The sequence below is a fragment of the Nylanderia fulva genome, unplaced genomic scaffold (genome assembly GCF_048542155.1).
Source record: "Nylanderia fulva isolate GAGA-0341 unplaced genomic scaffold, ASM4854215v1 Scaffold27, whole genome shotgun sequence".
Lineage (NCBI taxonomy): Eukaryota > Metazoa > Arthropoda > Insecta > Hymenoptera > Formicidae > Nylanderia > Nylanderia fulva.
Window position 1 is genome coordinate 774,336 of NW_028190336.1, and position 27,118 is coordinate 801,453.

General features: G+C 32.6%; 3 protein-coding genes and 2 non-coding genes across 8 annotated transcripts in view; 2 read left to right on the forward strand and 3 right to left on the reverse strand.

Annotated features, from left to right (window-relative positions):
- Window positions 1-21,644, reverse strand: LOC114931490 (putative peptidase C1-like protein F26E4.3). 4 transcript variants are annotated; one of them, XM_029303561.2, is made up of 8 exons: window positions 21,579-21,644; window positions 2,867-3,168; window positions 2,593-2,656; window positions 2,316-2,514; window positions 1,439-1,734; window positions 900-1,099; window positions 590-744; window positions 1-333 (listed from the first exon to the last, which is right to left on the reverse strand). In XM_029303561.2, the coding sequence occupies exons 2-8, from the start codon at window positions 3,165-3,167 to the stop codon at window positions 214-216; spliced, it is 1,335 nt and encodes a 444-aa protein (XP_029159394.1). In that variant the 5' UTR covers window position 3,168; window positions 21,579-21,644; the 3' UTR covers window positions 1-213. The 4 variants fall into 4 exon arrangements, with proteins under 4 accessions (XP_029159394.1, XP_029159395.1, XP_029159393.1 ...); XM_029303562.2 differs by lacking the exon at window positions 21,579-21,644 and adding an exon at window positions 15,812-15,967; XM_029303560.2 differs by lacking the exon at window positions 21,579-21,644 and adding an exon at window positions 14,948-15,310.
- Window positions 17,629-17,700, reverse strand: TRNAP-AGG (transfer RNA proline (anticodon AGG)). The gene has a single exon. It is a non-coding gene; the product is annotated as a tRNA-Pro (tRNA).
- TRNAT-AGU (transfer RNA threonine (anticodon AGU)) lies at window positions 18,993-19,066 on the forward strand. The gene has a single exon. It is a non-coding gene; the product is annotated as a tRNA-Thr (tRNA).
- The window catches only part of nan (transient receptor potential cation channel subfamily V member nanchung), a 10,613-nt gene continuing 4,180 nt past the window's right edge, over window positions 20,686-27,118 (forward strand). The window contains exons 1-6 of the mRNA XM_085483821.1: window positions 20,686-20,861; window positions 25,024-25,202; window positions 25,277-25,364; window positions 25,528-25,704; window positions 26,175-26,376; window positions 26,692-26,845. Coding sequence (XP_085339947.1) covers window positions 20,771-20,861; window positions 25,024-25,202; window positions 25,277-25,364; window positions 25,528-25,704; window positions 26,175-26,376; window positions 26,692-26,845 — 891 coding nt within the window. The 5' untranslated portion in view covers window positions 20,686-20,770. The remainder of the gene's footprint in view (window positions 20,862-25,023; window positions 25,203-25,276; window positions 25,365-25,527; window positions 25,705-26,174; window positions 26,377-26,691; window positions 26,846-27,118) is intronic.
- LOC146722804 (uncharacterized) overlaps window positions 21,602-27,118 on the reverse strand; it is a 13,814-nt gene continuing 8,297 nt past the window's right edge. Inside the window, exons 5-8 of the mRNA XM_085483819.1 lie at window positions 23,406-23,797; window positions 22,421-22,639; window positions 22,057-22,089; window positions 21,602-21,838 (exon numbers count right to left, since the gene is read on the reverse strand). Coding sequence (XP_085339945.1) covers window positions 21,602-21,838; window positions 22,057-22,089; window positions 22,421-22,639; window positions 23,406-23,543 — 627 coding nt within the window. The 5' untranslated portion in view covers window positions 23,544-23,797. The remainder of the gene's footprint in view (window positions 21,839-22,056; window positions 22,090-22,420; window positions 22,640-23,405; window positions 23,798-27,118) is intronic.

Genomic DNA, 27,118 nt, shown 5'->3' on the forward strand with positions numbered 1-27,118 from the left:
TCCCTCCCTCTCAATCTTACATGTAATAAAAGATGTATATGGAGGCACTGGATCACATACTTTCAAAAATCGATGTATCATATTGTTTCTCGTTTTCGAGATTATCGCGTCATTGTACACGATGATGGGCCAACGACAAAGATTCAATAAATGCACCAATAATTATGTTATATAATCGGATATTCTAGTACTTTGGTATTTTCTTTTCTTTTTTTATATTGTCTTGGCCCACACCGCCAGCACATACGACTCGATTTCACACTCATTTGTTCCTTTTTGAATCCTGAAAAGTCCATTCTCTCCCCAATTACGTCCCCACGAATTCGCGACCAACTGAAAAAGATTAAGCATTTAAATTATTTAAATACAATTATAAGACGAAACAACTTATTGTGCTAGTCTAAAAAATATCTACAAATTAAAAACATCTTAGAAACGTATTTTGTCTAGAAAAAATTGTAAGCGATATCATACAACAAATTACATATAAAGAATAGTAATTGTGTCAACGTAATCTTTTTGAATTTTTTTTCTTTTAAATACTGCACGAATCTTATCGTCGTATAACTGTGATATATCGTTAGCTTACCCAATATTTCAACGGTGGACCGCGATAAGACGCGTCCTCACCCCAACCGATTATTCTCACTGAATGATAACCAGAATCATGCAGTTCTGCGCTTCGAGAGTGCCTATATACTCCGCTCTCATAACTGAAAAAGTCCTGATAGACTCTCATGGTAGCTGAAAAGACGTTACTTTTGTTAACATTCTTTTAAATTTATTTGCAATATTATGTGTTAATATTTTTGCATTATGACTATTTTCCCTCTTTCTCTTGTGTATATATTATATACATTTTTAAAATCTCAATTGATAATGTAAATTGTAACAGCTACCTTGCACGGGTCCAGACGTCAGGATTTCCTGCATAATGTCAGTCTCGTTACCTAGACGATAGGCCGGCCCGACCTTGTACAGCTCTGTTCTCTGTGGGTTTGACGGGTTTCGGCAACCAGCGATCTTTAGAGTGCTTCTCTTACGCAGTCTGCATTGATCGTTCCTACCAGTCCAAGGATAACACTCCTCGTCGACCAGTCTACGACACATAATAATATTAAATAGAAGAAATTCACTATCGCGCACGTTTTATAAAATATTATATATAATATATAGTATAATAATTTTAAGACATAAAAATGACTTTGAATCAATAAATTTCAAAAATTAACATTGTACACCGATATTAACTATTAACTATACTGTTGCAAAATTAATCATCTATTTTATATGTCTGTATACATATAGTATGATAAAATTAAGATTTAGTTTTCAATTAAATACAATTAAAATTTGAACTATATATGTGTATATACAATGTGTGTTCGAGAAAATATTATTTAATATTTAAAAAATTAAATTATCTACACAAAATTACCCGAATTTCCTCATGAAGAGCCAGGCGCGATCGAGATAGCCGCCCTTGCAGCCTTGTTGGCCTCTGTTGTTGCAAGAGAGCAAATGCTGCGCGCTTAGCTTCACGCCTTCGGCGCCTTTGCTCATAATCGCGAATCTGTCGGACGCGACATCGGCCGTGGAGATGGCCCAGGAAGCGCCGCACCATCCTTGATCGTGAATGTCGGATATATCGCGTGGCCAATGCGTTCTGGCATTAAATTCTCGTGGTAGCGCGTCCGGATCATAAATACGTCGTACCGGATTCATTTTGTACACCTAAAAGTAATCGATAGAGATGAATATATTTTAGCAAAACAGCCCCAAAGTTTTTTTCATCGCGAATCCTCGTTCATTTGCATATTGACAATTTTTTGTCACATAATTGATCTACGTTCTTAAGCAACGACTTCGGAGAACCTTAGGGAATTAAGTCCGACACTATTCGCATAAGTAATGTTGAGTCATTCAGACGCTTTTTTTATTCATAAAACCCCCGCAGCTAAGTACAAGAGATTACTTTAGCCTTAGTTGCACAAGCGGAGCAATTGACCTAATCTTTCGAGACAATTTCGCGTCTATACACAGTCATCGCGCGTTTTAAGAACAAGGTTGTTTTACTTTGGAATTATCGAGCTATAGAACCTCGCGCAATCATCTACAAACTTTTGATTCCGCTTGCGATCTGTGTAATGTATTCCCTCTTGAATAATGTATACTTCATTCAGTTAACGTATCTTATTTATTGATCAAAATATTTAAAGATTTATTTTTTATGAGAAAAATATGTGAACATTCTGCATTATAATGTACGCATAACATTTGTGATAAAATTTTGCAGGTACTTTTAAAATACTTACGGATTGCGAAGGATTAAGAGTACCCAGACGAAGTTGCACGCCGTCCTTGAGAGTTCTTCCCCAAAATTCCGAATAATTGCTCGCCTGCCATCCTAAAGTTTGTTCTTGCAAATTGATCTCCTCTATTAATTCCGGATCGATCAAACATCGATTCTCCTCGCAGAGCACTTCGGCACGTTTGCCGAGCGAGGAGCATTTACTGCAATATATAGATTAAATTTACACACGATCTGCTTTCTCTCAACAATCCGTTATTGCGCATTAAGGAAGATATTACCATGTATTGCAATTGACTTTTAACGTTTGTCCATGATTGTATTCTCTCCCCTGGAAGAAGCATCCTGAAACAACACGAGGAGATTTTTCTAGAGAATTCAATCAATAATAAATAATAATAATAAGATATATTAATAATATATAAATAATTGTACAATAAAATCTATCTGAAACAATCTTATGATCATTTAATGTTTTTAGATTCATCTTCTCTGCAAGTAAATTAAACTTTTTATTATACAATACATAGATATGCGTATATAAATAATACGCACTTCTTATCTCCTCGGGTGGCGACAACGTGATATTCGGTTCTATTCCTCTGCAATGATACCAGTAATCCGGGCAGCAGTCCTCTTCGCGAGACCGATCGCAAAAGTCATCGCAGTAGCACAACGTCGTGAGAATCGGTGCGCTGCAGTCATCCTGTCGTCCTGGGCAACAACTGCCCCCAGCATACCTCGAGGCACAATATGGTCCCGGTGGCAATCCAGTATAATCCGGGATGCCTCTCGCAATGGAAGGTAAAAATACGAAGACGATGAACACTAAATTCTGGCAGTGTACGGTCCACATCCTGAAACAATTAAATTAAATATATACAATTAAATTAAATATTAATTTAAATATATTATCGATTATTATAGATTTTTTATTTTATTGCAAGATCTATATCTATTTTTCTACATCTATTTTTTCTAATTTATTACACAGTCTATGTCAGTTTTTCATTTAATTCTATTTTGTTAAAGGGTATATCTAGAGGATGACGATTCAATTTTGCAATGTGTTTTGATCTAACTTTAGTTGAACTTTATGATTTCTTTGATTAATTTCGCGTAACTTTAAATGGCACCAATTCCGCGAGTCACGTAACTCGTTCAGGTGTTCGCGCGTAAGGTATGTAGGATTCGGTAACAGCTGGCAGTTGACAACAATGACACTGCCAAGAGTTTGCAATGTTGGAGCCAGGAGAGACGCGTCACCCCGTCTGCTTTGGAATGATTTCAAGATGTTTGGCCGTTTAAATGCCACGCGATTTGTCATCATACATTGTATTCTAAAAGATGATGGAAATATTTTCAGTTTTATGTAACTTTGAGTCATACGAACAAACAATAAACAATTTCTCATTCTTTTGTCGCATCTACTTGCACAAAATTAAAGGTCCCCTGATGAGGAGGCTATATTGTTCAATTTCAATAAAACTAAATATACAATTAATAATCTAGATTTATATAAACATCATTCATGTTTTAAATTATTGTTTGTATCATTAAGTTAGATGTCAAAGATGCATGCATATTTGAAAGACGATGATTTAAGATTGTTTCGAAATAATTCGTCAGCAACAATTCGACCAAGCTTCTCTGTATACTCAACATCTGTAACCCTCGAGATCGGTCCACGCATCACATAACTCTGAAACGAGTGTTTGACTGCATTATAATATTGATGAAATTTACCAGACTGGAACGAGGATCGTGATTTCAGCTTCCTGATGTCGGGTAGGCCACATACTTGCGTAACAATACCGATTTTCTAGACGATGGTACTTACAATTAAATTTAAATATATGCCTACATACGTTCTCTAAATACACAATGGAATCATATATAAAAATATATTCTTTAAAAATAAGCATTTTTTACAAAAAGGAAAAATAGATAGAGATGCATTACATTCGATTATCCATTGTATGACTTTGAGATAATTTTGTATCTTATTAAAAATATTTTTAAAAAATGAAAAGGAATTCTCGTTAAAGTAAAATCGAACGTGAAATCGCAAGGAAAATTTCATCTGCAGAATATTTTTGACATATCAAGCGCAAAATTATACTCAACGATGCGTATCACGTATTCTTCATTCTATACATACTTCCGAGAACCGCATCGGCGACTCTTTCCTCATACAGACGAGAGAACAAAGGATTTCTCTTTCGTTGTCGACCGCGGACTCTCCGAGAGGACGAGTCTGACGAGCGCGTTCATTGAGGAACGAGCAATTAATGCAAATACTCCGCATCCTGGAATGCGTAAATAAGTGGGTCGCTCGTTTGACTTGTCCTCCCTAAGACGCCACGAAGTGTCTTCAAGTAGCCAATCAACGTTTTATTCGGTGGAATAAAATAAAACAAATTACCCGAGCAAACATCGCAATAGAATCCCATCCTAAAGGCAAATAATATTAATTAACACGAAGACAAGAAAGTACATAAAAGATCGCAATGTTTTAGTTGAGAGGCCACGAGTTGAATAAAAAAGGGCGCAACGTCTCGATGCGTCTCTTCTGCGGTGAAATCGACGACAACTGACCCATGACATCAGCGTCGCACCCCAGAAAGAGCCTCAATAAGGACGGTTCCTCGCGCTTACCTCGAGGGACATCAGAAAGAATGTTAATTAAAAGTTACGAAGTCTAAATTGACCGATGATTTGGGAGTAACATGGGTCCAGTGGCTGATTCGTATAATCAGTGGTAGCTCTTCTTCGGTCTCGTAGAAAATTAGATGGATTAAAAAGAGTCGATGTATATTGTGTATATGTATTATGTAGTCCTTATTTTATAAAATTATTAATATATATATATATATATATGTATATATAAATTAATATATATTATATTAATACATATTATATTAATATATATTATATATACATAATATATGTATTGTATTAAATAATACATATTCTAAAATATTAATATATGGATAATATATATTAATATTTTAGAATTACTCAAAACTTGGCTTTATACATTTGAAAATCGTTTCTTTACCTCTTTAAACCACAAAATATATAAAAGGAATAATTTAGAATTGTTGTGTTTGCGGTTATCGATATGCCGCTCATTGAGATGCAAATTCACGAGATGTGTCACATAAAGCGATACGAGAAAAGTTGTGGACCAGACAACTGTGGTTCCAAGAGTGACAGAAATGTTTACGAGCGTTTCAAGCGAATGATCGATAATAGGTACTCTTCAAAGTGAAATGCAAGCGGCCTTCGTGCGCGTGGGCTCATCTATCTGAGAGCAATTTCTGGACTTGGTCCAAAGTTACATCAATGTGAGTTTGATATATTTCGTGATAATAGATAGAGAAAGAGACTCGAGTCATTGGACGCAAATTAAGCAATTAATACATCGCGGTTTATGAAAAATATCGGCAAATTTTGATTTTTTTAAAATAGAGTATTACAATTATTGTGATCAACATTAAGTAGATTGAAGAGTATATAAGTTAGATGGAATCTAAACGTTTAATAATATAAGTGGAGTTGACATTCTGAGGGAGAGACAGACAGTTCGTTTAATTGGTCATTCAGAAACTGGCGCAACTCCAGAGGTATTTCTAAGGTTACCAAGGTTAAGACACACGGCTGTTTTAAGGCCTTCAAATCAACAAGATCACTTTAAGGCCAGCCTTGAAAATCAATTTAAAGTCCCTTCGTCGTAAGGGGAAGATCACAGATCATTATATTTTTAAATATTTTTTTTCTCTTTTTCCCTTTTTAATATTCCATAAATTCTTTATTAAGAATCAAGTTTTAATTTATATTATAAGAGGTTTTATTCGTGGCATCCTTTTGTTTATGTCCTCGAAATACAGTTAATTAATAACATCACGATATGATCATAAATGAAAACGATATTAATTTTTAATTACTTTAATCCAAAATAATTTTTCTTAATACATCAAATATTTTTAAATATATATTTTCTAATAAAACATTTATTTATTTATTATTATTACTAAACTTACTTTATAAGATTTGATAATAAAACTTTAAAAAGCGTTGCTAATCATCAAATTTTCCTAACGCGTGTGAAATTATAACCAGTCAGTTATCAATATTATCGCATAACTAAACGCTCTTGACCCATTTAATTTCATTAACAGTAGCGACCGCGATTTGATTTTCCACCTACGAAAATGCATGATAGTATCAGCACAAGACATTAATTACCCGCGCAAACCTCCTTCCTCATGTCTGAGCGTATGCGTAATATGATTCAGACCAGATAAATAACATCGTCTGGTACTGATATTAAAGAAAGTACACGTGGTTCTCAAGAATATCGCTTCCGCAATTATTTGCTATTTCACTTTCATATCCTAATATATCTTTTTTTATCATGTACTTGCATCTAAAATTTATTTATTAATTATACAAAGATATATAGAAAAATCATTTTATTTATTGCTAGAACAAAGAAATCGAAATATCTAACTTGATTTCTTAATGAACCGTGAGATTACACTCTTATTTTAATAATACAAAAATCTAAAAAGACATAAAAGATTAATGCAATTTTTAAAAAATGTCATAATAGACAAGAAAAAATAAACAACAATATTTTTTTATCGGTGGCAACTGTCATCAATGACAAAATTTGCAGCATCATCAATCAATGATCCGGTTACCAGATGCTTTATATCAAAAGTGCAGGAACATATAATATCACGAAACTATCAATTACTTGCATATACACGAACACATGACGTCAGATTTGAGATTACTCAATGAATGCTGTCAATAGAAAGCTATGCAATCGTGTTTATTATTTCGATCAACTTTTTGATAAACAATTCGAATTCGAAGAAGAAAGATTAATAAAGCAACTACCGCGATTAAAGAAAATAGCTTTTTTATGCAGTTAATTTTTAAAAAGTTATTTCTCTGTAATAAATTAATAATTAATTCGTTTTAATTTTGTGACGAATAAATCGTAACTGATTGAGTCATTTCAAGAACTAATATAACGTCAAATTCATGTTTTATTTTTAGAAAGGATAAAGCACATAAATTAATTTTTTAACGATAAAACATATTTTGACAAAAGTCATTAACGCTGTTTTTATTAGCAAAAGCACTTATCAGTTTAAAAAAATCGCAAAATTTTTATTCGTGGCATTTATATCGCTTATTAACGCGATCACTCTTCACTCACAATCGGACGTGTTATTTAGCGTTCTATTTTCCTCGATCGATGCTAAAACGATAACGGTGACGAGTAAATGTTCATGTCGGCGAATGCAAGTGATGCGGCTGTGATTAAATGCAACCCGCTCCTCTGATTAGTCGCAGCCAGCGCTCGGCCTTTATATATCATAATTATAGATTAAATTCCACGAGCATCGCGTCAATGCGACCTGCGCGTCATCGAATAGAAATGAATTATCGCGCCTCACCGATATTTCATCACGTATGTCATCGAGAAATGTTACTTCGATAAACGCCTTCTTTTTTCGTAATACAGGGGAGTCATGTGTATATCCCGTCATCGAATTGGCTACGTGATTCATGCGAGATTGCGTACATATATTTTATAAACCATACGTCAGCCCCCTTCAAATTACTCCCACGATTCTGGAAATTTTATCTTCCTCTAAAAAGAAAGTTCCCAGGCTTCCGAATATGTAAATTGGAAAAGCAAATTACGCAATTTTTCTTATTTTATTTTATCTTTATATATTAAAATTATTTATAAAACTTTTATATACATTGAATTTTTATTTTCGTATTCGTTAAAAAAAGACTGAAATTTGTTGCAATTTTTATGGTTTATCTTATTTAACATCTTTCAATAAAATACAACGCGAAGCGAAGTTTTATCGAAGAAAGGAATTAGACATGAAAATCGAATATTAACGAACGTTCGCCTATGCTAAGCAGACCGACGATATTTGCATACATTCATAAGGCGGAGTGCATTCTGTAATCACTGTAGCCTGACTATCAAGCAGAGTCGCTAAACGCAATGACATAACACGATATCAATGTTCGCGTCATGCAATATTCGTATACATAATCAGCTCGACGTAAACTTTCGCTCATCACCTTTCGTAGACGGAACTAGGCGCTACTTTATGAGGAAAAAATTACGTATTAATTTGATTCCTTTTAATTGCACTTTCTAAACAATCCGATATACAGGGTGTATCTAAATAAGTGCGAAAAATTTTAGGACATGATTCTTTGTTGAAAATTGAAGGGGTTTCTTATATAAACATGTACTCTTCTGTTCACCTTATATAGGGAGCTTATTTTTTTTTAATTTTTCAGACTTTAAAAACTAAAACTTGGTGGGATATTTTCTGTTTTATTTTTTAATTTGTCTGAAATTTGAAAAAAATAGGGTCCCTCAGGGAGAGACATAAGAGTATTATGTTTATATAAGAAATCGGCCTTAATTTTCGACAACGAATCATTTCTTAAAATTTTATGCACTTATTTAGATACACCCTGTATGTTTTAATTGTTAAACTATTTATGCATATGTTAAAACTTAAATATATTTTTATTTTAAATTCTTTTCTTCTCTTTATAATTTGTTTAACATATTTTTATAAGTAGATGTAGAAAATCTTTTTTTTATTTAATCTCTGACAAATGAGATGCATCTATATATTTTCATATATTACAAGGATAGGGTTTTGCGAAAATTGCAAAACGAGGGTGAAGTGAGCATCTGCTGTGTAGGTGTTGGTATTTCTAAATATGCATTCGTTGCATTCCGTTGTTAAATATTGAAAAAATAAATAGGTCACTGTATATAGAGCTTCTGCTTTATATTCTGCCTCTGCTTATTTTTGTAGATCATATGAGAAGCGTACGAAAGATGAGAACATCTCGGAATTTTAAAATCCTCGATTCTTCGCTCTTGCTTTTTTTCGCGGCGGACAGCGATATTTGTGAGAAACATCCTTCTCCTTTGTATGCTCAGATAAAATAAACTCAAAACAGAAAATGTATCTGATTGATGTAACAACAAGAATTTTTATACATTTTTGTTTTTTTTCCCGAAAAAAAATGCGTCAGATTTTTTTTTACGGTCTCGAAATAAATGTAAAGAAGGAACGAGATTCAGACTCCGATTTATAGGCTGACAAAGCAATTATATATCGTCGACAGAATACGCGTTATAGTTGGATTATTGCAACACGCTTCGTTAAAAGAGATCCGTTTCTCACACTGAAGAGAAGCTTTCGACCTACGCGAATGATCATCGGCTCTCAAATAGAGAAATCCTAACAACCGAACGCAAAGAAAGCTCCTATTGCGTCAACATTCGAGACACGTGCCAGTGGATTTATGCTACTTGTCATCGGACGAGAAACGACATGCAATAAATGTCACACATGGTTCGACAAAATTGCATGCGAACATTGTTCTTGCTTCACGTGTGCGACAATCGCGAATAATTTTATGCTCATATAGTATTGTTCGTCTCCCATAATTCCGCACATCTATCCTCTTCCTGAATAAAGAATTTGTTACGACTAATTATGACTTTAACAATTGACGGCAGAAAAGGTAAAATATATCTGTAATTTGTTTCTTCATGACTTTTCATTTTTTACGTATTATACTTTATGCGGAACATATTGATAAAAGTGATGTTACGTTAATATCTGTCAAATTAATTAAGACTGTTTTTCGCACAGTTCAGAGATTCAGTATAAAGATCCTGATTCTGGATTTTTTAAATACATTCGCTTCTTCTTTTTCTTTAGCTTCTTTCTCTTTGGGTGAATCTTCTTACTGTTTAAAAAAATGTGTTTATTGTATGACGCGTGTGGTTATTTTTGCGACTCCACAAATTGTTAACACTAAAAATAACGTGCACGTCATAAGCAAGAGAGCACCGGATGGATGCGCGCTGTTGCCCCAAATTCCACGGTATTATAAGTTGTTTGCATTCGGAAATAGTATATTAGCATTTACGCATTTTGAGAAATTCACTCTCTAAACGAATTTGATTTATTTTTCCAATAAAACTTGACCTACTGATACTTATTTCGTTAATTTATTATTGCAGAAAATGTTGATGCACTTCTTATCTGGAAAGTTTAACACTTTATTATTTATTTTATTTTATTATTTTTAGCATTTAGCTTCAATAATATAAAATTGTATTAAAATTGTATCAAAGTATTAAATTTTAGCGTTTTCTGAACACACGGGGATTTTGCTCGAACTATTTAGAAACCGCAATTTAATGTCAAGAGCATATTCACACAAATCACGTGTCTGACATGCATCCCATTTTGCAGACGTTTATCAATGCCTCTCTAACATCGTAAACTGATTTATTGGATGCGATTAATAGCCATGTTTCCACTAATAGTCGTTCAATGGTGTCTATGATAACGATAAATCGGTAATAACCGCGTTCGGTTAATATCCTGCAATGAAATAAATCGATTTTATAATGTCGGTGAAAATTTGTGTGCTTTACGATCCTATAAGAATGAATTCTTAAGTAATCCACACATATATTATTAATATCGAGAAAATCAAAATTATTAATCTCATTTTCTTACAAGACGACATTTTTTCTTAATAAAAAAATGTAAAATAAAATAAAATAAAATCTATATAAGAATTTTCTTCAACGAAATTTTTACGACAGCGTTTTTTTACGGCAGATTTTTAGTCGTTATTCGTAATTTGTCAATTTGCGTTATTTTACTTTAGCGGATGAGTCTAGCAGTAATAAAGCGCGGTAAACCGCGATTGACAATTAGTGCAGACGTTGCATATACCACAAGTAAATATAGCGATGACAATCCGCATCTCTATATTCCGTCTTCGGTTTCATTGTAAGACGATCTCTATCACTCGATCGTATGAACAAAGATAATACAAAGATAAGAACAAATATATAAATAAAACTCACGTATCTCTCTCTTTCTGCATACAAAAACTTTGAAATAATTAGCAGATTTTGTGTACTTATGCTTCAATTAATTATAATAATTACCGTGATACTGAAACTTTATTAGCGCATGTATTCATCATCGTTCCCAACACAATGATCGTTCAATTAGCGTCATGGGATATTCGTTAACGCCTTATGCGTGCCAGCTGATGATTATCGGCAAATTGCAAACACGCCTGGTACCGCATTTTGCTGTCGATATCGCGATAACTAATCTCGAGAAGTGAATTATACATGCGATGTCTTGTCAAGGGTTACGTCGTAGTACTGACGCATACGCGTGGTTATGAAACTAACGTATGTGTCACATATTTTGCTCCAGAATATAAAGATTTTTTTAATCAATATTTTATCAACATACGTAAAATAAAACTGTATATATTAATCTGTCAAAGCTAAAAATATTTATAAATACTACGTCTACATATGCAATATAAAATAAATTTAGAATTATTTTCTTTTATATTTATTTGACTCGAATTATTTTCATAATCACATATAAATTGTCGCGTAAGTTATAAATATACATAAAAAAAGCTAAAAAAATTTTTCTCTCATTCAGCTTTGCAATTTACTTTCATGCAAGAAATCATTTTCCAAAGCTTATTTCGCTTTTATATATAATTAATTAATTTATACATTAATTAATTATATAATTAATTTTTAAGGAACTTCGAATGTCCGTGGTGCTCGAGAAATTTTGTTGTTAGATCGCGATTAATCGGAGATGTCACACTCGTCCGAATTGTCAGATTGCCACGACGTCCTCGATAAGCATCGCGATAATTTTATTAGTGTTTTACCTCTCGAAAGAACAAATGAATGACCCATATCTTCCGTTGATAACAATCTTTTCATTAACGCGGGATTTATTCAACTCCACTGTCCGTTTATCAAAAGGTGTTTACTTTCTGTCGCGTCGACGTAGTTATTAATACGATCGCTCGAATTAGAGCAGAGTGGTCGAATTGGGCTCTGATTTTCTTAGCCGCCGTTTTGTTTTGATGATGAAACTGCACCGTAGGAGTTTTAATCGGCAATGAAATTTATGGGCTAATTTCATTACCGATTTCAACTGCAAAGATAGATGCGCCGACAATACTGTAAGACAGTTTACGAATTACGATTGAATTAGTCATTTTTATAGAAAATTATTACTTCAAAATCTCTTTTAAAGAAAAACATGAAAAATATGCTTATATTATTAATGCATTTTTTTATAAAAACGGCGTAATATTATTTTATGTAAAACAAAGAGATTAGCAAGATTATATTTCATTCACAATTTTTTTTCAAAGTACATTAATTAGATATAAAATAAAGTTCTTTCTAAAAGAGGGAGAGAAAAGTGTAAAATATAATTAATTATTAAATTTATCAATTCGAGTGTTTGAATGAATAAGATTGTATACTTTAAGACTATACATGTCCAAAAATAACAAAAACAAATGTAACACATATGGAAAATTAGTTTGTGAAAAATTATAAAAATTTTCATATTATCACAGATAAAAGATAAATCCATTTACATTAGTAGGCGCCAAGTAATATTTAAAATATCTTGTGATACGCTCCATTTCGCCAAGGTGACATTCCATCAAGTATCAGAGATAAGAAAGAATGTGAGAGATTAAATTAAAAAGATTTGATTTTATAAAACTTCGGTTAAAACTAATCAATACGTGTTGTTCAAAGCGAATATAATCGAAAGTTTTGGGGAAGGAACCTATATTTAATAAAAATAAAAAATAAAAAAAAAACAAACAAAACGGTTTGTCAATTTTCAGGAGAATTTTTCCAAGAATCTCGATGAAGAGAATTTGTCGATAAATCTGTCGTGAAAATTAAATCTCAAACTTTCGATGTAAGAGCAAGTACGAATTACATTAAAAATTGAATGCTGACATTTTCCCGCGATAGTCGTCGTTCCGGTCGCAACCTTGTCGCCGCTTTGACATACAGCTTCGCAAGCTGGTTATAACTTATCTGTCGGTTACGTACGAAGAAGTCAACGCTATGCCGATGAAAGTCGCAAAATTACCATACACGAGTTAATCGGCAAGGTTGTGACTCGTATTATATTGAATTGAAGAAATTTAACATGAGCGCGTGCAAGATATTTAATGCACATAAACATCTCTCATATTATCGATGCTCTGTTCGGCGAGAAGAGATTTTTTGAAACCGGCGTGTTGTTTCTTTTTACGCATTTATCGTACACACGCATGAATTAAATGCTCTCTCATATCTTAATCGCGCGATATCTGTTGCATAGAATTACAAACCCGTCGCGATATGAATTGCTCGGTGCTAAAGCGAAGTGTTGGATCCATCCGGTGACTCTCGTATTATGCTAAGAATGCGACTTGATAAGTTCCCTCTCGAACAGACACGTGAGTATCAAGTAAAGTGTTATGAAAAAAATCTATTGTGCGAAAAAAAAAATCCTTTCAATCTCTTTGCACTTGCAAAGTGTTTGAAGAAGCAATAGAAGAGAGTGTAAATAGAAAGATAAAGAAGAATTGATTTAATTTCTGTTTATCGATCTCGCGATCGTGACCACGAGACGTCTCTGAATTCGTACATTGGCATAATTTGTGGATTACAATCTTTGATAACGGTAGATAAATCGCTATTTAAGTGGCTATTTAATGATATTCCTAACTGTAGGTCGCGACATCAGTATCAAACTTGCGCGAACATTTGTCAAAGTTCGCCAGCATAACATTGCATATATACATATATATAACTCGGATTTTTTTCGTCGCTGACCTCATCACATGAAGATCAACTGATTCTAGGAACGATTAATTTTTGCATCAAATTGAATAGATGAAGCGCGAATACGTTCGATTAAAAGAAATTATGTAATTTGAAAATTTGCATTGACGCGCATATGAATCCATTAAAATTCCAGGTTTATAGTCGTTGAATACTAAAATTAAAATTTTTCAAGTCATATTATTCTCACTATTTTGTTCAAAAATTTATTTTTAAATAAATAAATAATAGATCATCATAGAACGAGAAGATACGAGTAAAAAATTTAGTATAATGAACTGTTGAGTTGAATGATAAGGATTTATTTGCATTCCCCTTTACATTGCTTTCGCTATATATATTTATAAAATGTATTAACGTCTGATAGCAATTTGATAAAAACAAGTCGCTGTTAATTCAAATTTAATTCGCTATTAATTAGTTGTGAGAGAGATCAAATTAATAATCATGAATGAAAGTGAAAAAAGAAAGGCATAATTAAATGTTGATTTTTTAACCATTTATCTCATTTAAATTGACATAAAATACTTGCAGAAAGCTTCGTTTCTTATCAACTCGTTCGATGTGAGAAATTAATCAGTGTCGCAATGGATCTTCAATATAAATAAAATTTTCATACTAAAGCTTCAAATATTAAATATTATGATGATATTATGACAGTTTCTGTTCTCGCAGAATATGAACTCATATGCGAAATTTATGCAAGAGATTATTCGTTGACAGTTATTTGCACAGTTTCGACAAAATTCGGGGCGAATTCCTCACTTTCTAACATAATCACATTCCGGAAATCGGTAAAAATCTATTTCCACCAGCACATTCGAAACAGTCACACAACCACTTACTCGGAGACGACGAGACTCAGTCTGGTCCAACTTGAGGACTATCTTCTATCGACGATCGTCGGTTTGCATGTGCCTCGTGCAGCCGGGGACGATCGCACCACGACGAAAGAGAAGGAAGAGAGAAAAAAAAATCGATAAAATTCGCGAAAAGGGGGCCGCGAGAGAAAGATTCGGTGGAGGGATGGAGAAGGGAGGAAAGAGAGAAAGAGAGAAAAAGAAAGAGAACACAGCCGGTGCTGGCGGCTCGAAAGCGCGAGCCTAACTGACCCGCGGAGACGAGAGGTAAACGCAAGCTAAACTAAGTCTCGGTATCACAATTCGGTTCGAACCGCCACGAGAAGCGCAGAGCAGCGCCGTGCGAAAGACGATCGGTTCTTTAGATCCACCACCCACCCGGATCTCTCCCTGTCGTCGGTTTCCCCGTCGTCGTCATCGGATGACGAAGGCGCGGATGACGGAGGAAAGTGAATCCGCAGAATGCATCGAAGCCGCAATTTATGGGGGGATCGCGTATAAATTCTATAAAGTTTGCGGGCTAAATCTGGGGATGACAATGAAAGATCTTTCGATTTTTTTTCATCGCGATGATGATGATGATGGTAAAATTATAAAAATGACGAATGTCTATTTCAGAGATGTCGTGATAATATTTATGGGATATGCGAAGCTGCAATGATAAGCTGCTTCAAACCTCTAGAAACACAACCCTGCTTGAAACTATATCTGAACTTATTTCTAGCCAACAGCCCATCGAGCCCATCGGGCACTTCTATAAAAAGATATCGATAGCACAAAATTTTCCTTCCAGTCCTAACTTCAAATTCAAGGGTCATGCAATTAATAGAGGATTATATAGTTACTCACTCGACAAGTGTTCTTAGCACACAGAAATTAATTAATCTTGTCTATTGATAGATACGTGTGTTGGGCAACGATGATGGCTCTCAGAATTTCACTCTGGATCAATTGAGGAAAAAAAAAGATATGTCCAAGATGCTGACGGATCTGAAGCACGAGTCAAACTGAAGCGAGCACGTTGTAATAAACGCACGTTTTAAAATCTATATTTCTTCTACTCACCGGATCTCCTCGCGCACTTCCATTTCATAATTTACAGAGAAAGAGACAGAGAGAGAGAGAGAGAGAGAGGGTGTCCGGATGCTGAAAGACCGCGTTTCCGCGAGAAAGATAAACGAAACTATCTGCGGGGAAAGCGATTCTAATCCAGTTTTTATACATTATATTACATGTAATTAATTTTGATAATGTGATATTTCATATGCAAAGCAACTTTTATTCAAATACACGGAAAAAAATTAGCTACCATAAGTAAATTTCAACTGTCCCTATATTACAACCTTTGAATTTTAGTTATCATGCCCAAATTTTAGCTGCGGTAACTAATATTTTTTAGCTACAGTTTAACAGAGAATGCTATAGCTAAAAATGATTAGCTATCATAGCTAAAATTTAGGCATGATAAATTTAATGTTTAATATAGAGACTAGGGACCAGCTAAAATTGAGCTATAACAGCTAATTTTTTTCCGTATAGAAATAGAATAAAATAAATGTACGTTTGCAGATACTTTCAGAGAACGAGGAAAACTTGTGTTTGTTTACAAACGTCAGCACAAATATTAACATTTGATGTATCTTTAAGTATGAGGCAGATGCAATCGTGATAAAAATAGATAATTATTTATATATGAAATATAAAATAAATTTTTGTCTCGCTTTGTGGGATTCACATCATTTTATCTCGATTCTGAATATTAAAAAATGATGATTAATTTTTTTAATGTAAAAGTTTCTTAAACCATGCTCAATTTATGCAAAATACCAAAGCGCTTATCAAATTTATATGGTTGTCACGTCTGTAAACAATTACGATAATCCGAATCAATCGGATAATGTGCAGTTTAGCAGTTTAATCGCGATGACGAATTCGCCGAGAATTCGCCAGCAAACAAATACTATGTAAATAAATCGATCAGGCGTTAATTTAATGCAAATTAATCGCGTTAATCTAACAGTTAGAATTCAGCGAAGCGCGAACTCATATTTTTTCAGAAGATGATTTATACAGTTGCAATAAGATTTCGTGCAGAATATCGCATTAGAAATCTATTAAACGATATGATATATACTTGCAGAATAAAGCATGCGCTGCGCAATTAAAATTTAATATCGCGTACGACAATCTGTTATATCGTTGCTGATTAAAGCATGATACGCGTAAAGTTATTTATAACGACTGACTATTCGACCTTAATTATTCATTGTTTCGGAACGACATTGAGTGGAAGAAGGAAGATGTTAATCCATGGAAATTGTCTCGAGGCGATTGGTAATGATGTAATTTAGTGAGATCTGTATCCTAGTCTTTAATTTTTTCGATCATTTAAATAAATGAGTAGAATCTTAATATAAAAAAATTTTCACTTTTACGATATTTTGTAAATGTCAATATCTATCATTATGCCTCATATTCATTCATGAAGTAAAGCATATAGCTAAAAATATATATTACGAATAATATATCGTATAAAGAGAGAGATGAAGAGAAAGAGAAGGGAGAAAGAGAGGTTTTATTGATATTTTTTATCATAATGTAAAAATTTAAATAATTATTAACATAGTAAAGAAACGATTATTAATTTAGTAAAAGAAAAAAAAACCGGGCTCGTCCGGGATTTGAACCCGGGACCTCTCGCACCCTAAGCGAGAATCATACCCCTAGACCAACGAGCCAGTTCTTGAGAGTTCCTTTCTTCAATATGTACATTAATGAATGCCTTGTGCTCTATTTGAATTTTATAAATTAAAATAAATAATGTTTGTTTTAACACTTATTAAATTATATTAATTATCTAGTTATATCAACCAAATATGTTTATTAAGAAAAAAAATAATTATCACTAACAATATCGTGTATCCTTACTCTTACTAATTTTGATATAATTAAAAATTATCTTTTGCTTTGTTCAACATATAATATATATCGACTTCTTATTTCCATTAATTACATAATAAGATAAAATCTCAAGATAAATTTGTATCAATAAAATGCTTTCTTATACGAATTATTAAATATTCTATCAGTGTCGCGTTTTGTTTTTTTTTTTTAACATAAAAATAAAAAAAATAAAATATAGATTATTGTGGCTCGTTGAATTATTTATAAGACTGAAATGAACATTTCGCAAAATTGCAACAATTTTAATTCCTTAGAAATGAACAGTCTTTTCTCTCATGTTATGTATATTTCTCTATCGAATTTTAACACAAATAAATTCTCATTTTTTCAGTCAGTCGTTTATTTAATCATATCTATATTTCACTTTGATTATGTTACATCTCGTTTCGGAGCAGCAAGTAACTGCAGCATTCTCACGCGCGTCCATATATTTCAATCTCACAAATAGATCGCCTACTTTTTTCTTTCAGCGTTATAATAAGTTAATTTAACGCCTGGAAATGTGGGTCGCATACAAAAGGATCTTTTTTAAGTATTCATAAATTTTTTGAAGTAAATATAGGTACTCATCACAGAAAGAATATTTTTCTCTCTCTGTTTTTCTCCCTTTTTTCCCCTATTCTCTCTCTCACACATTTTTTTTATATAAAGCATTATTATAACTTGCTTTCTAAAGCATATATATTCCATTTAATGCGATAAATAAAAAAGAGAAAATACTATATATATTACTATAAAATTGTTCAATAATAATTTATTGCGTAAATCTTTTTACATAAGTAAAATAACTTTTTTATTTATTTAATTGTTTCATATAAAAATTATATATGTATATAATTTTTATATAAAAGAAAAATAAAAAAATTACTTATGTAAATTTTGCTATATATATATATATATATATATATATATGTATGTATAATTTTTTGTATGAAATAATTTAGATAAATAAAAAAGTTATTTACCTACGTAAAAAAATACATAAATTATATATGTATACATATATATATGTATATATATTTGATATCAATATTATATACTTTCATTAAGACGAGGCACTCATCCAGGCGCCGTGGCTTAGTTGGTTAAAGCGCCTGTCTAGTAAACAGGAGATCGAGGGTTCGAATCCCTCCGGGGCCTTCACGGATCTACAAGCGATCCTTTTCGTTTTAATTTTGCTCTTTTGAAATATTACAGCATATAAAGAACTATGTACGTATCAATTTTTTTTCAAGATTTTATAAAATAAGAGATGCTTTTAAAAATAATTGCCAAAAACAGAGAATTATAAAATGTTAATTATAATTATGATAAAAATTTGTTATTAAATATAAATTCTTGTTAAAACTCTATACTTAACAAATTTTTTAAAAATTTGTTTAATTAAATAATTTTAAATAATTTTAAGCATCTCTGAAGATTCATGAAAGAGTGAATTTGTGATGCTTGTAGATCAGTATTTGAGCTCGTTAAAATCATTTGGGAGGGATTCGAGAGGAATTCATTTTCGTAAACTGTCCTAGACCGTCGACGCAATAATAGAATCTAATTTCCTGTTCGCGTCAGCCGAGATCAAGGTATTGTGCAGTCAATTCTCAGTATAACTTGTGTAAATGCGGCTACAGTCATAAGCGTATTTATAACTGCTTAACGCGTAATACCAATTGCAGCTATGCCGTCTAAAAACATTCAGTTCTAAATTAAAGCACGATCATTGCTAAGGTATGCGCGAAAATTGTTCGCGGCTTTTCAATCGCGCCGCAAAGCGCGTTATAAGTCATTAAATGAGTAAAAAAATTTATAGGGATGAGATAACTTTGAAGAAAAAATTTAAAAATCAATTAATAAAATCACCGACTAGTTATGATAGTTATAATATGGATGACACACGTTTAAATGATGTAATGTTTAAGCATATCTACGCTATAGGCAGTCTTTCGCAATCCTTGCATTCTTTAATATTTATTAATACACGAGAGCGATTACGATGATCTGTGTGACACGAGACAAACGATCTTTACCGTGACTTATAAATCTATCAACCTTAATTCGTATTCTATTGAAGAATACAGCGTATGTTGGAACAACAATTGTATAAATTATTAATGCACAGCGCGATAAGCGATCAAACATTTAAATGATTAATAAATTAGTATTATTCAAATTGCACGATTAATCCATCTCAATTTGAAAAGCATATTTTTGCTTCATTGCATATTTATTCTTATTATTATTTAAGCACAAAATTTTATATAATACGCGGAGTATTTAATGCACAAACAATAATTTCATCATTTCCGCGATTTGCTTGATAAATTCATTATTACTATTTTATTTATAAAGATCCGTCATGTTATCAACGGAATTAAGTCATAATTCTGGATTTAGACGCAGGATTTTATTTTAACCGATAAGAACAGGATTTCCTACCAAAATTATTTAATGCCCTGCAATTAATTTCTTCCGCCGCCAAATTTATGGTTTTCTATTTCGAGATGAGTTTCCGTCGCGGTTATTTCTTTGTTATCATAGGATGAGGAATAAAAATTCATTTAAAAAATTGATAAAATAAATGAGCAATAAAGAAAAAAATTTGTAATCCAATTATAAAAAAATAATAAAAATTTAACATAATATATTGATATGTAAATTGAACTTTACTATAAGTCTAATCAAAAGCTATTGTTTGTTTAATCAATAATTGAGTACAGTATCCTGGCAACTAGGCGCGGACACATTTATCAATTTCAGCGGATATCAGTCGCGCACAGTGTTGCATTCGAAAAAGATTCCCTCTTTTCTAGATATTTAAACGTCAAAAGAGTGAAGTGTCATCCATAAACAATGGGTAATACGGAGAGCAATGTTACGAGCGGCGTGAAGAAGCAAACGGATACGTCGTCCATCATGCTTTATAAATTAGTCGATTTAAAAGGTGAGTGGCATAATTCATAAATTGAATAAACATATTTCAATTTATTCATTTCATACAGTTAAGTAAAATTTAAAAATTACATATAATTATATATAATATGCAAATTATTACATATATATTAATTATTAGATATATATAATTAATATTATATATAATAATATTCAAAGTTATTATAATTATTATATATAATTATTATTGCATATAATATTATATATAGATAAAAATTAATTATATATAATTAATGTAGCTATATAGTTTAATTTATATGTATATCATATATTAATATATTTGTTATTCTTAATTTAATTTATATTTGCGGGAGAATTAACGAAAACGTGTGAAAACAGCCGATATCTGACACGGATTTCGCGTTTGCCAACATATGTTGGCTACGCTTGTCAGAAGCTGGCTTTTGACACGACTTTCGCGATTTTGTAACGAGAAAAGATGTGATATGCCGGCAAACGGAGACAAACATAAATAGAGTCATGTCTGGCCGAGCAGATTCAACAACATGTCAACATGCATTTTCTTTAAAAGACCCTTCGACGTAAAATCAATACTTTTTACCGTTCACCATTATTCGCAACAAATATAACGAGAAGTCGTTGTTGTAACAATCACGCTTTAAAGTCGCGAACAACAGTGCGCAAGATCTTGGTCTATATAAATAATTTATTAAAAATTTTAAAGATAATATATAATGATTAGACTCACGAAAGAAGATTCGATTAAACCACTTAGATGGTATTTATGATCACTTTCTCCTCATTCGACGTTGAGGGCTCGTCCAAGTTCTCCATAATCTCATTATTAAAGGAGGGATGCATGCTATACTTTCCCATTTCGGCCTCGAACAGGATGTTGTTTATTTGATGCTGTGCGACAAGTCTTGCACGCACGTCCGTTATATTTTTCAGCCGAATGGCGACGTGCTCGGCAAAAACCGTAAATTCGTCACGGCATGATGAAATCTCCTGAAATCATGGAAAAAAAAAGATCGTGACGTCGCAGGACCAAAAGTGTTCTGCAAACGAGTCATGTGAAGAAAGTTTTCAACATGACGCATATCATATGATAGACAGGAGTCTCGAAATACTTCGTACATTATGCAACGCGTTATATATTTACGTACATCTTTTCACAAATGTTAATTAATTTCATTGTAATAAATAAAAAAAATATTAAAGCGTACCTGTGATTTCCAATTAGAAACAGGTAGGGGATTCTAAAAAAGATAGATATGAATAAATTAAACGCATGTACAATCATATTTTACGAGTAATGAAGAATTTAGTTAATTTAATTTCTCGCGAAAGAAGACAACACATTTTCTAATATTCTTTAAAAGATAAATAGAATAAATTATATTTAATGATAAATAGAACTTGTAATAATCAGTATGACAATTTTTTTCAAGTATTATGTAATTGCTACTTTCAATTAATTATTATTATTATTGTTATCACACTATGTTAAACGATTAACTAAATTCATATGGCTATGTATATAATATATATTATAAATCATAATAATACATGCAAAAATTTAGTGCGCACCTGCTTTTCCACATTCGATGTTTCGCGAGCCATTCGCATCGATTGTCGTTTATTCAGAAAAGTCAGAGCTTCATAAGCAAACCACTTAGGTTTGATCGCGATGCTGCCAGGATTCATATCAGCCTTCAGTTTACGTTTTGCATAGGCTTTGTAAACCGACATGAAATGAGTCTTCAGGCTCTTGAGTTTTCTCTCTACTGTCATCACGTCGCATCCGAGCTGGATACAATACATAAATTCTCACGATAAGATGCGGTTTTTTTGCCGAGAAACACGCTTCGATAAATGATAAATAAATTCGAGCTCGCGTTATGTAAAAAATATAACGTAGAATAAATAAATTGTGAATTTCGCGCAGGCCGTTACGCAAATGCATTTCTATTCAACAAGAATGCTTTCCGCTCTCGACGTAATAAAGGCTTCCCTGCGCTTGTTGCATAGTGTTGCGCAACGGTTTGCACAAGTGTTGAACGCATTCGCCGCGCATGCATCTGGAGAATATATATAAGCAAATATAACTCCCAAGATGTATTTCTTTTCTACTCTGTCCGAAAGAGTTCCTGACACAGTGTGCACATACGACATATTATTTCATACATAAATTATAAGAACATAATAAATATATGTGCAATTTTAGATAGATTATCATAAATAATACTATTAATTAAATGAAAAATATAATCATTATCATAGTTAAGATGCAATTATATAATATTAATTTCGCTCCATTTCTCTTGTGTAAGATATAATCAAATGTATAAAAAAGCAAATTTTCCGAAAATAAGTGCTAAAATATATCCAGCGCTAATAATCTTATTTCTGTTTAAATTGTGTCATATCCTATTTCTATTTCTACAATGGCGGCAAATACACGGAAAAATTCAAAACAATTTTTTCATGCACATATATGTACATTAATAAAATAAAATAAAAATACACCGCAGGGTCATTTGTATCATTAATTATGTTAGTTGTAATCTCGCACCTCGTCGGCGATTTCTTTCCATGCTTGGATTCGCTTGCTTCGATCGGTGCCGTCAGGCGCATTGGGATCCCAGAGAAGTCTCTTCGCTCGATACGCGTTGATCAGCTTCAATATTGTCTCTTGCCTCCACTGCGCCATGACGCCCGTATTGGCCGTACTGTGTTACGTTCAACCACTGACAGCTACGGCGATGCGGTGGCGGCAATCCCGCTTGCTCTCTGCTGCCCGCAGACTTGCGCCAGCAATTGCCACGACGGTGCATGCAATATTTCTGCCATACAGTGCAAGATGGCGTTGCATGTATGTACTTTGATGTGCCGACAATGTTAGAACGAGACGATGTTCCCGGTGAATCTCCTATTTTTGGTGCAGTAGAAACGGCCCCGCTTGAACTTCAGAAATTATTAATAAACCCGAGACAAAAATCAAGAAAATCTTCAAGAAAATGATGAGACAGAAACTGTTGTATTTTCTATTTTTGTTTCTATTTTTAGTTTTATTAATATAATGTCAGTAGAAGAGAGTGTTATTCTTCAGATTAGAAAATATATTTCCCTTGATTACTGTATTTATTAAAAAAAATATAATGAATGACTCTACAGCATTTATTACAGATTAGAATTTAAATATCATGATAAATGCATTTATATGTTTTGTATAGTAAAATATTTTTTCATATCTAGTAAATTAAAAATCCAAATCAATTGACATGTAAATTGCATGATGGAAACTTGAATATACGACGTAATAATATGTTATCAAATTGAATAATAATTTAATTAGAACAGTAAACAGAATATAAAATAAAAGAATTATATAATTTATCTTTTTTCTTCTCTCTGCTTATATTCAATATATTTAAATATATAATAATTCTATTAAAAATGCTGTAGAATATGTATGTATATATTAATGAAGAATAAACCAAATTATTGCGATGATAATTGCATAAAATGTATTATATAAACATAAAAAAAAACTACTCCAAGCTGGCGCCTCGCGAATTCCTCTCATAATATTCACGACATCTACGTCGTTTGACATCATGAGTTGACAGACTGCAAATTTAATTAGACGGATCTCAAAGTAATCATCACAATTACAGCTGTTTTTAGAGGGAGGAAAGACCATGCACTTTTCGATCACAAAAAATAGGAATGTTGTCATAAATGTTCTCTCGCACAGAATTAACATTAATCGAAACAAATTCTGTTCCGCTCTGCCTCTTTTATTGGTTCATGATTCATTGCATCGATTATTCCGAAGGCAAATGGTTCAAGTGCTAATGTTCGATATACGGTCCCTTGAAACACGCATTCGACAATCGAAATATTTGCAGTCGTGACGCAATGAACCTCTGCACGTGTCGTCCGTGGATTTAATTTTATATCACGCGATGACGTTTGTTGACGCGGCCGCGAATCATTAAGTTTCTCGACGTCTGAAGTAAGGCTGAAAATTCGCACAATTTTCTCTTGCCAATTTCTTTCGCAATATTTTTGATTCATGAAAGAAAAAATTAATTAAAAAATTGTTTACTTTAATGAATAATTATTTTTCATCATTCTCCTTGTCATTATGCTTATTGCGATTAAATATATTATTCTATCGATTGCAGGTGGTGGTTTGTTTGTTGATATGATGAAAAGAGCCACTCAAACAAAGCAGTTTGCGGAATTAGATCATGCAATTAGAACGAAAGTCGAACCTTTTTTGTACAACAAAGGAAAGGGCAAATGGATACCTATAGATAAATTGGTCCTCTTACGAAATAAAGATCGCTCGCGACACAAAATGGTACACGATCGATTTCGTTTCTCTCAATGTTGTAACGTCAGTATTTTTAACAATTTTTATGTTACGTTGCATAGCTACCACCGTTAAAAACTATGGAAAATCCAGCGGATTACGATATAGATAAAGATATGGGCGATGAAGAAGTTGATGAAACTAAGATAGGTAATAAATTGTAAAATTTAATTAAATTATTATAATGTATAGATAAATTCTTGCAAAAATATATATTTCTACTTCCTATTTAAATCATGACATAAAATTGTGCACTACAAGGTAATATTTTATGCAATATTAAATTTTATTACACTTTTTGACTTCTTGACAGATAAAAGCAAATATAGATTAGTGTGTTGGAATTTGAGTGATAGAGGTGCCGTTGGCGAAACTATTTTGCATTTATGTATGCTAAATGCTACTGCCCTCCACGCTGATTTAGCAAAAAGACTGCTACGTTTCTATCCGAAGCTTATACATGATATTTATCTATGCGATGAATATTACGGTAAGGTTGAGTTCCTGTAACCATGACGAAATGCATGATAAGCAATTCTCAATTTGAGAATGAATTTTAATACTGTCAATTAAAACTCTTATTATATCTCTCCTTTGTGAGGAAGCATATAGATTAAAAAATCCATTGCCGATAAACTCTCCAACAAGTACGCTGAATAAGATTCCTATTCATAGCGTATCCCTTGCGTAATGAAACATTAGCATTTTCAAGGTAAACCATTCATTCCTTCGGAGACTCTCGCGGCTTTCATTATTTTTTAATTGAGAGATCCTTTCGAATTCAGGTCGCGCACAACATTAGCGTGAAAATATAAATACAAATAATCCAAACATATAAATTAAAATTAAATATAATAAATTTTATAAATTCATAGAGAAATATGCTTATGTAATAAAAAATCGAGATGTATCCTTCCGACAATTATTGTCTTAGTTTTAATGATAACGCTTTGTATTTAGGAGAAAATGTGTTACATATTGCTATTGTGAACGAGGATCTGTCGATGGTGAAGTTCCTTCTCGACAGCGGTGCGGACGATCCGATGATTATTCACGAGAGATGCTTCGGTAATTTTATGTGCCCGGAGGATCAGAAAGCATCGCGATTTGATAGTCAAGAGCACGAGTGGGTGTGCGTTACACCGGAAACCAATTATGACGGGTATGTGCGATAGCATTTTTTAAGAAAACGATGTTACAATTCGTTTCAAGCGAAGCAGAAAAATTCCATTCCGATTAACTAATACACCGTTTAGTCTAGACGACATAAGTTTTTAACCATTTCAAGCTTAAGCGTGACCTAATATTACACCAGAGTTAAATTCCTCGTGACGGGTTAATTATATGTGAACAGGCTCTTCCATCAGAGATTTTAATGAATCTTGTCAGGCGCGATATCAAGAACATAATACAAGTATAGTTAATTCGATAAAAGCCTACGAAGAAGACCTATTTTTTTATTATTACACGTTTATAGATACGTTTATTGGGGAGAATATCCCTTGAGCTTTGCTGCATGCCTTGGTCAAGAAGAATGCTACAGACTTATTCTCGCCAGAGGCGCGGATCCTGATAAGCAGGACACAAATGGGAACACGGTTTTGCATATGCTGGTGATATACGAAAAATTGGCGAGTATTATCTCAATCTTTTATTCGTTTATATAAAATATCGTCTAAATATTGTATAAAACAGACATATTTAAAAAACAATAAATACTATATTTTAAAAATTTTGCATCTTTGTACACTTTAATAAAAAGCAAGGTAAAAATTGATTTGATGAATTTAATACTTGCCAAAAAATCAAGGCAATATCTTGTCTTTTATTAAAGTGTACAAAAATGCATAGCAAAATTTAAAAAATGTATAATATAGCATTTAAAATATAGTATTTATATATCT

Excerpts from the sequence above, each read along its gene's own strand:
- LOC114931490 (XM_029303561.2), bottom strand. The coding sequence starts at position 3,167 with ATGTGGACCGTACACTGCCAGAATTTAGTGTTCATCGTCTTCGTATTT. Across the intron at positions 2,657-2,866 it reads GCCACCCGAGGAGATAAGAA|GATGCTTCTTCCAGGGGAGA; the intron begins GTGCGTATTATT and ends GTGTTGTTTCAG. Across the intron at positions 745-899 it reads GACGTCTGGACCCGTGCAAG|CTACCATGAGAGTCTATCAG; the intron begins GTAGCTGTTACA and ends ACGTCTTTTCAG.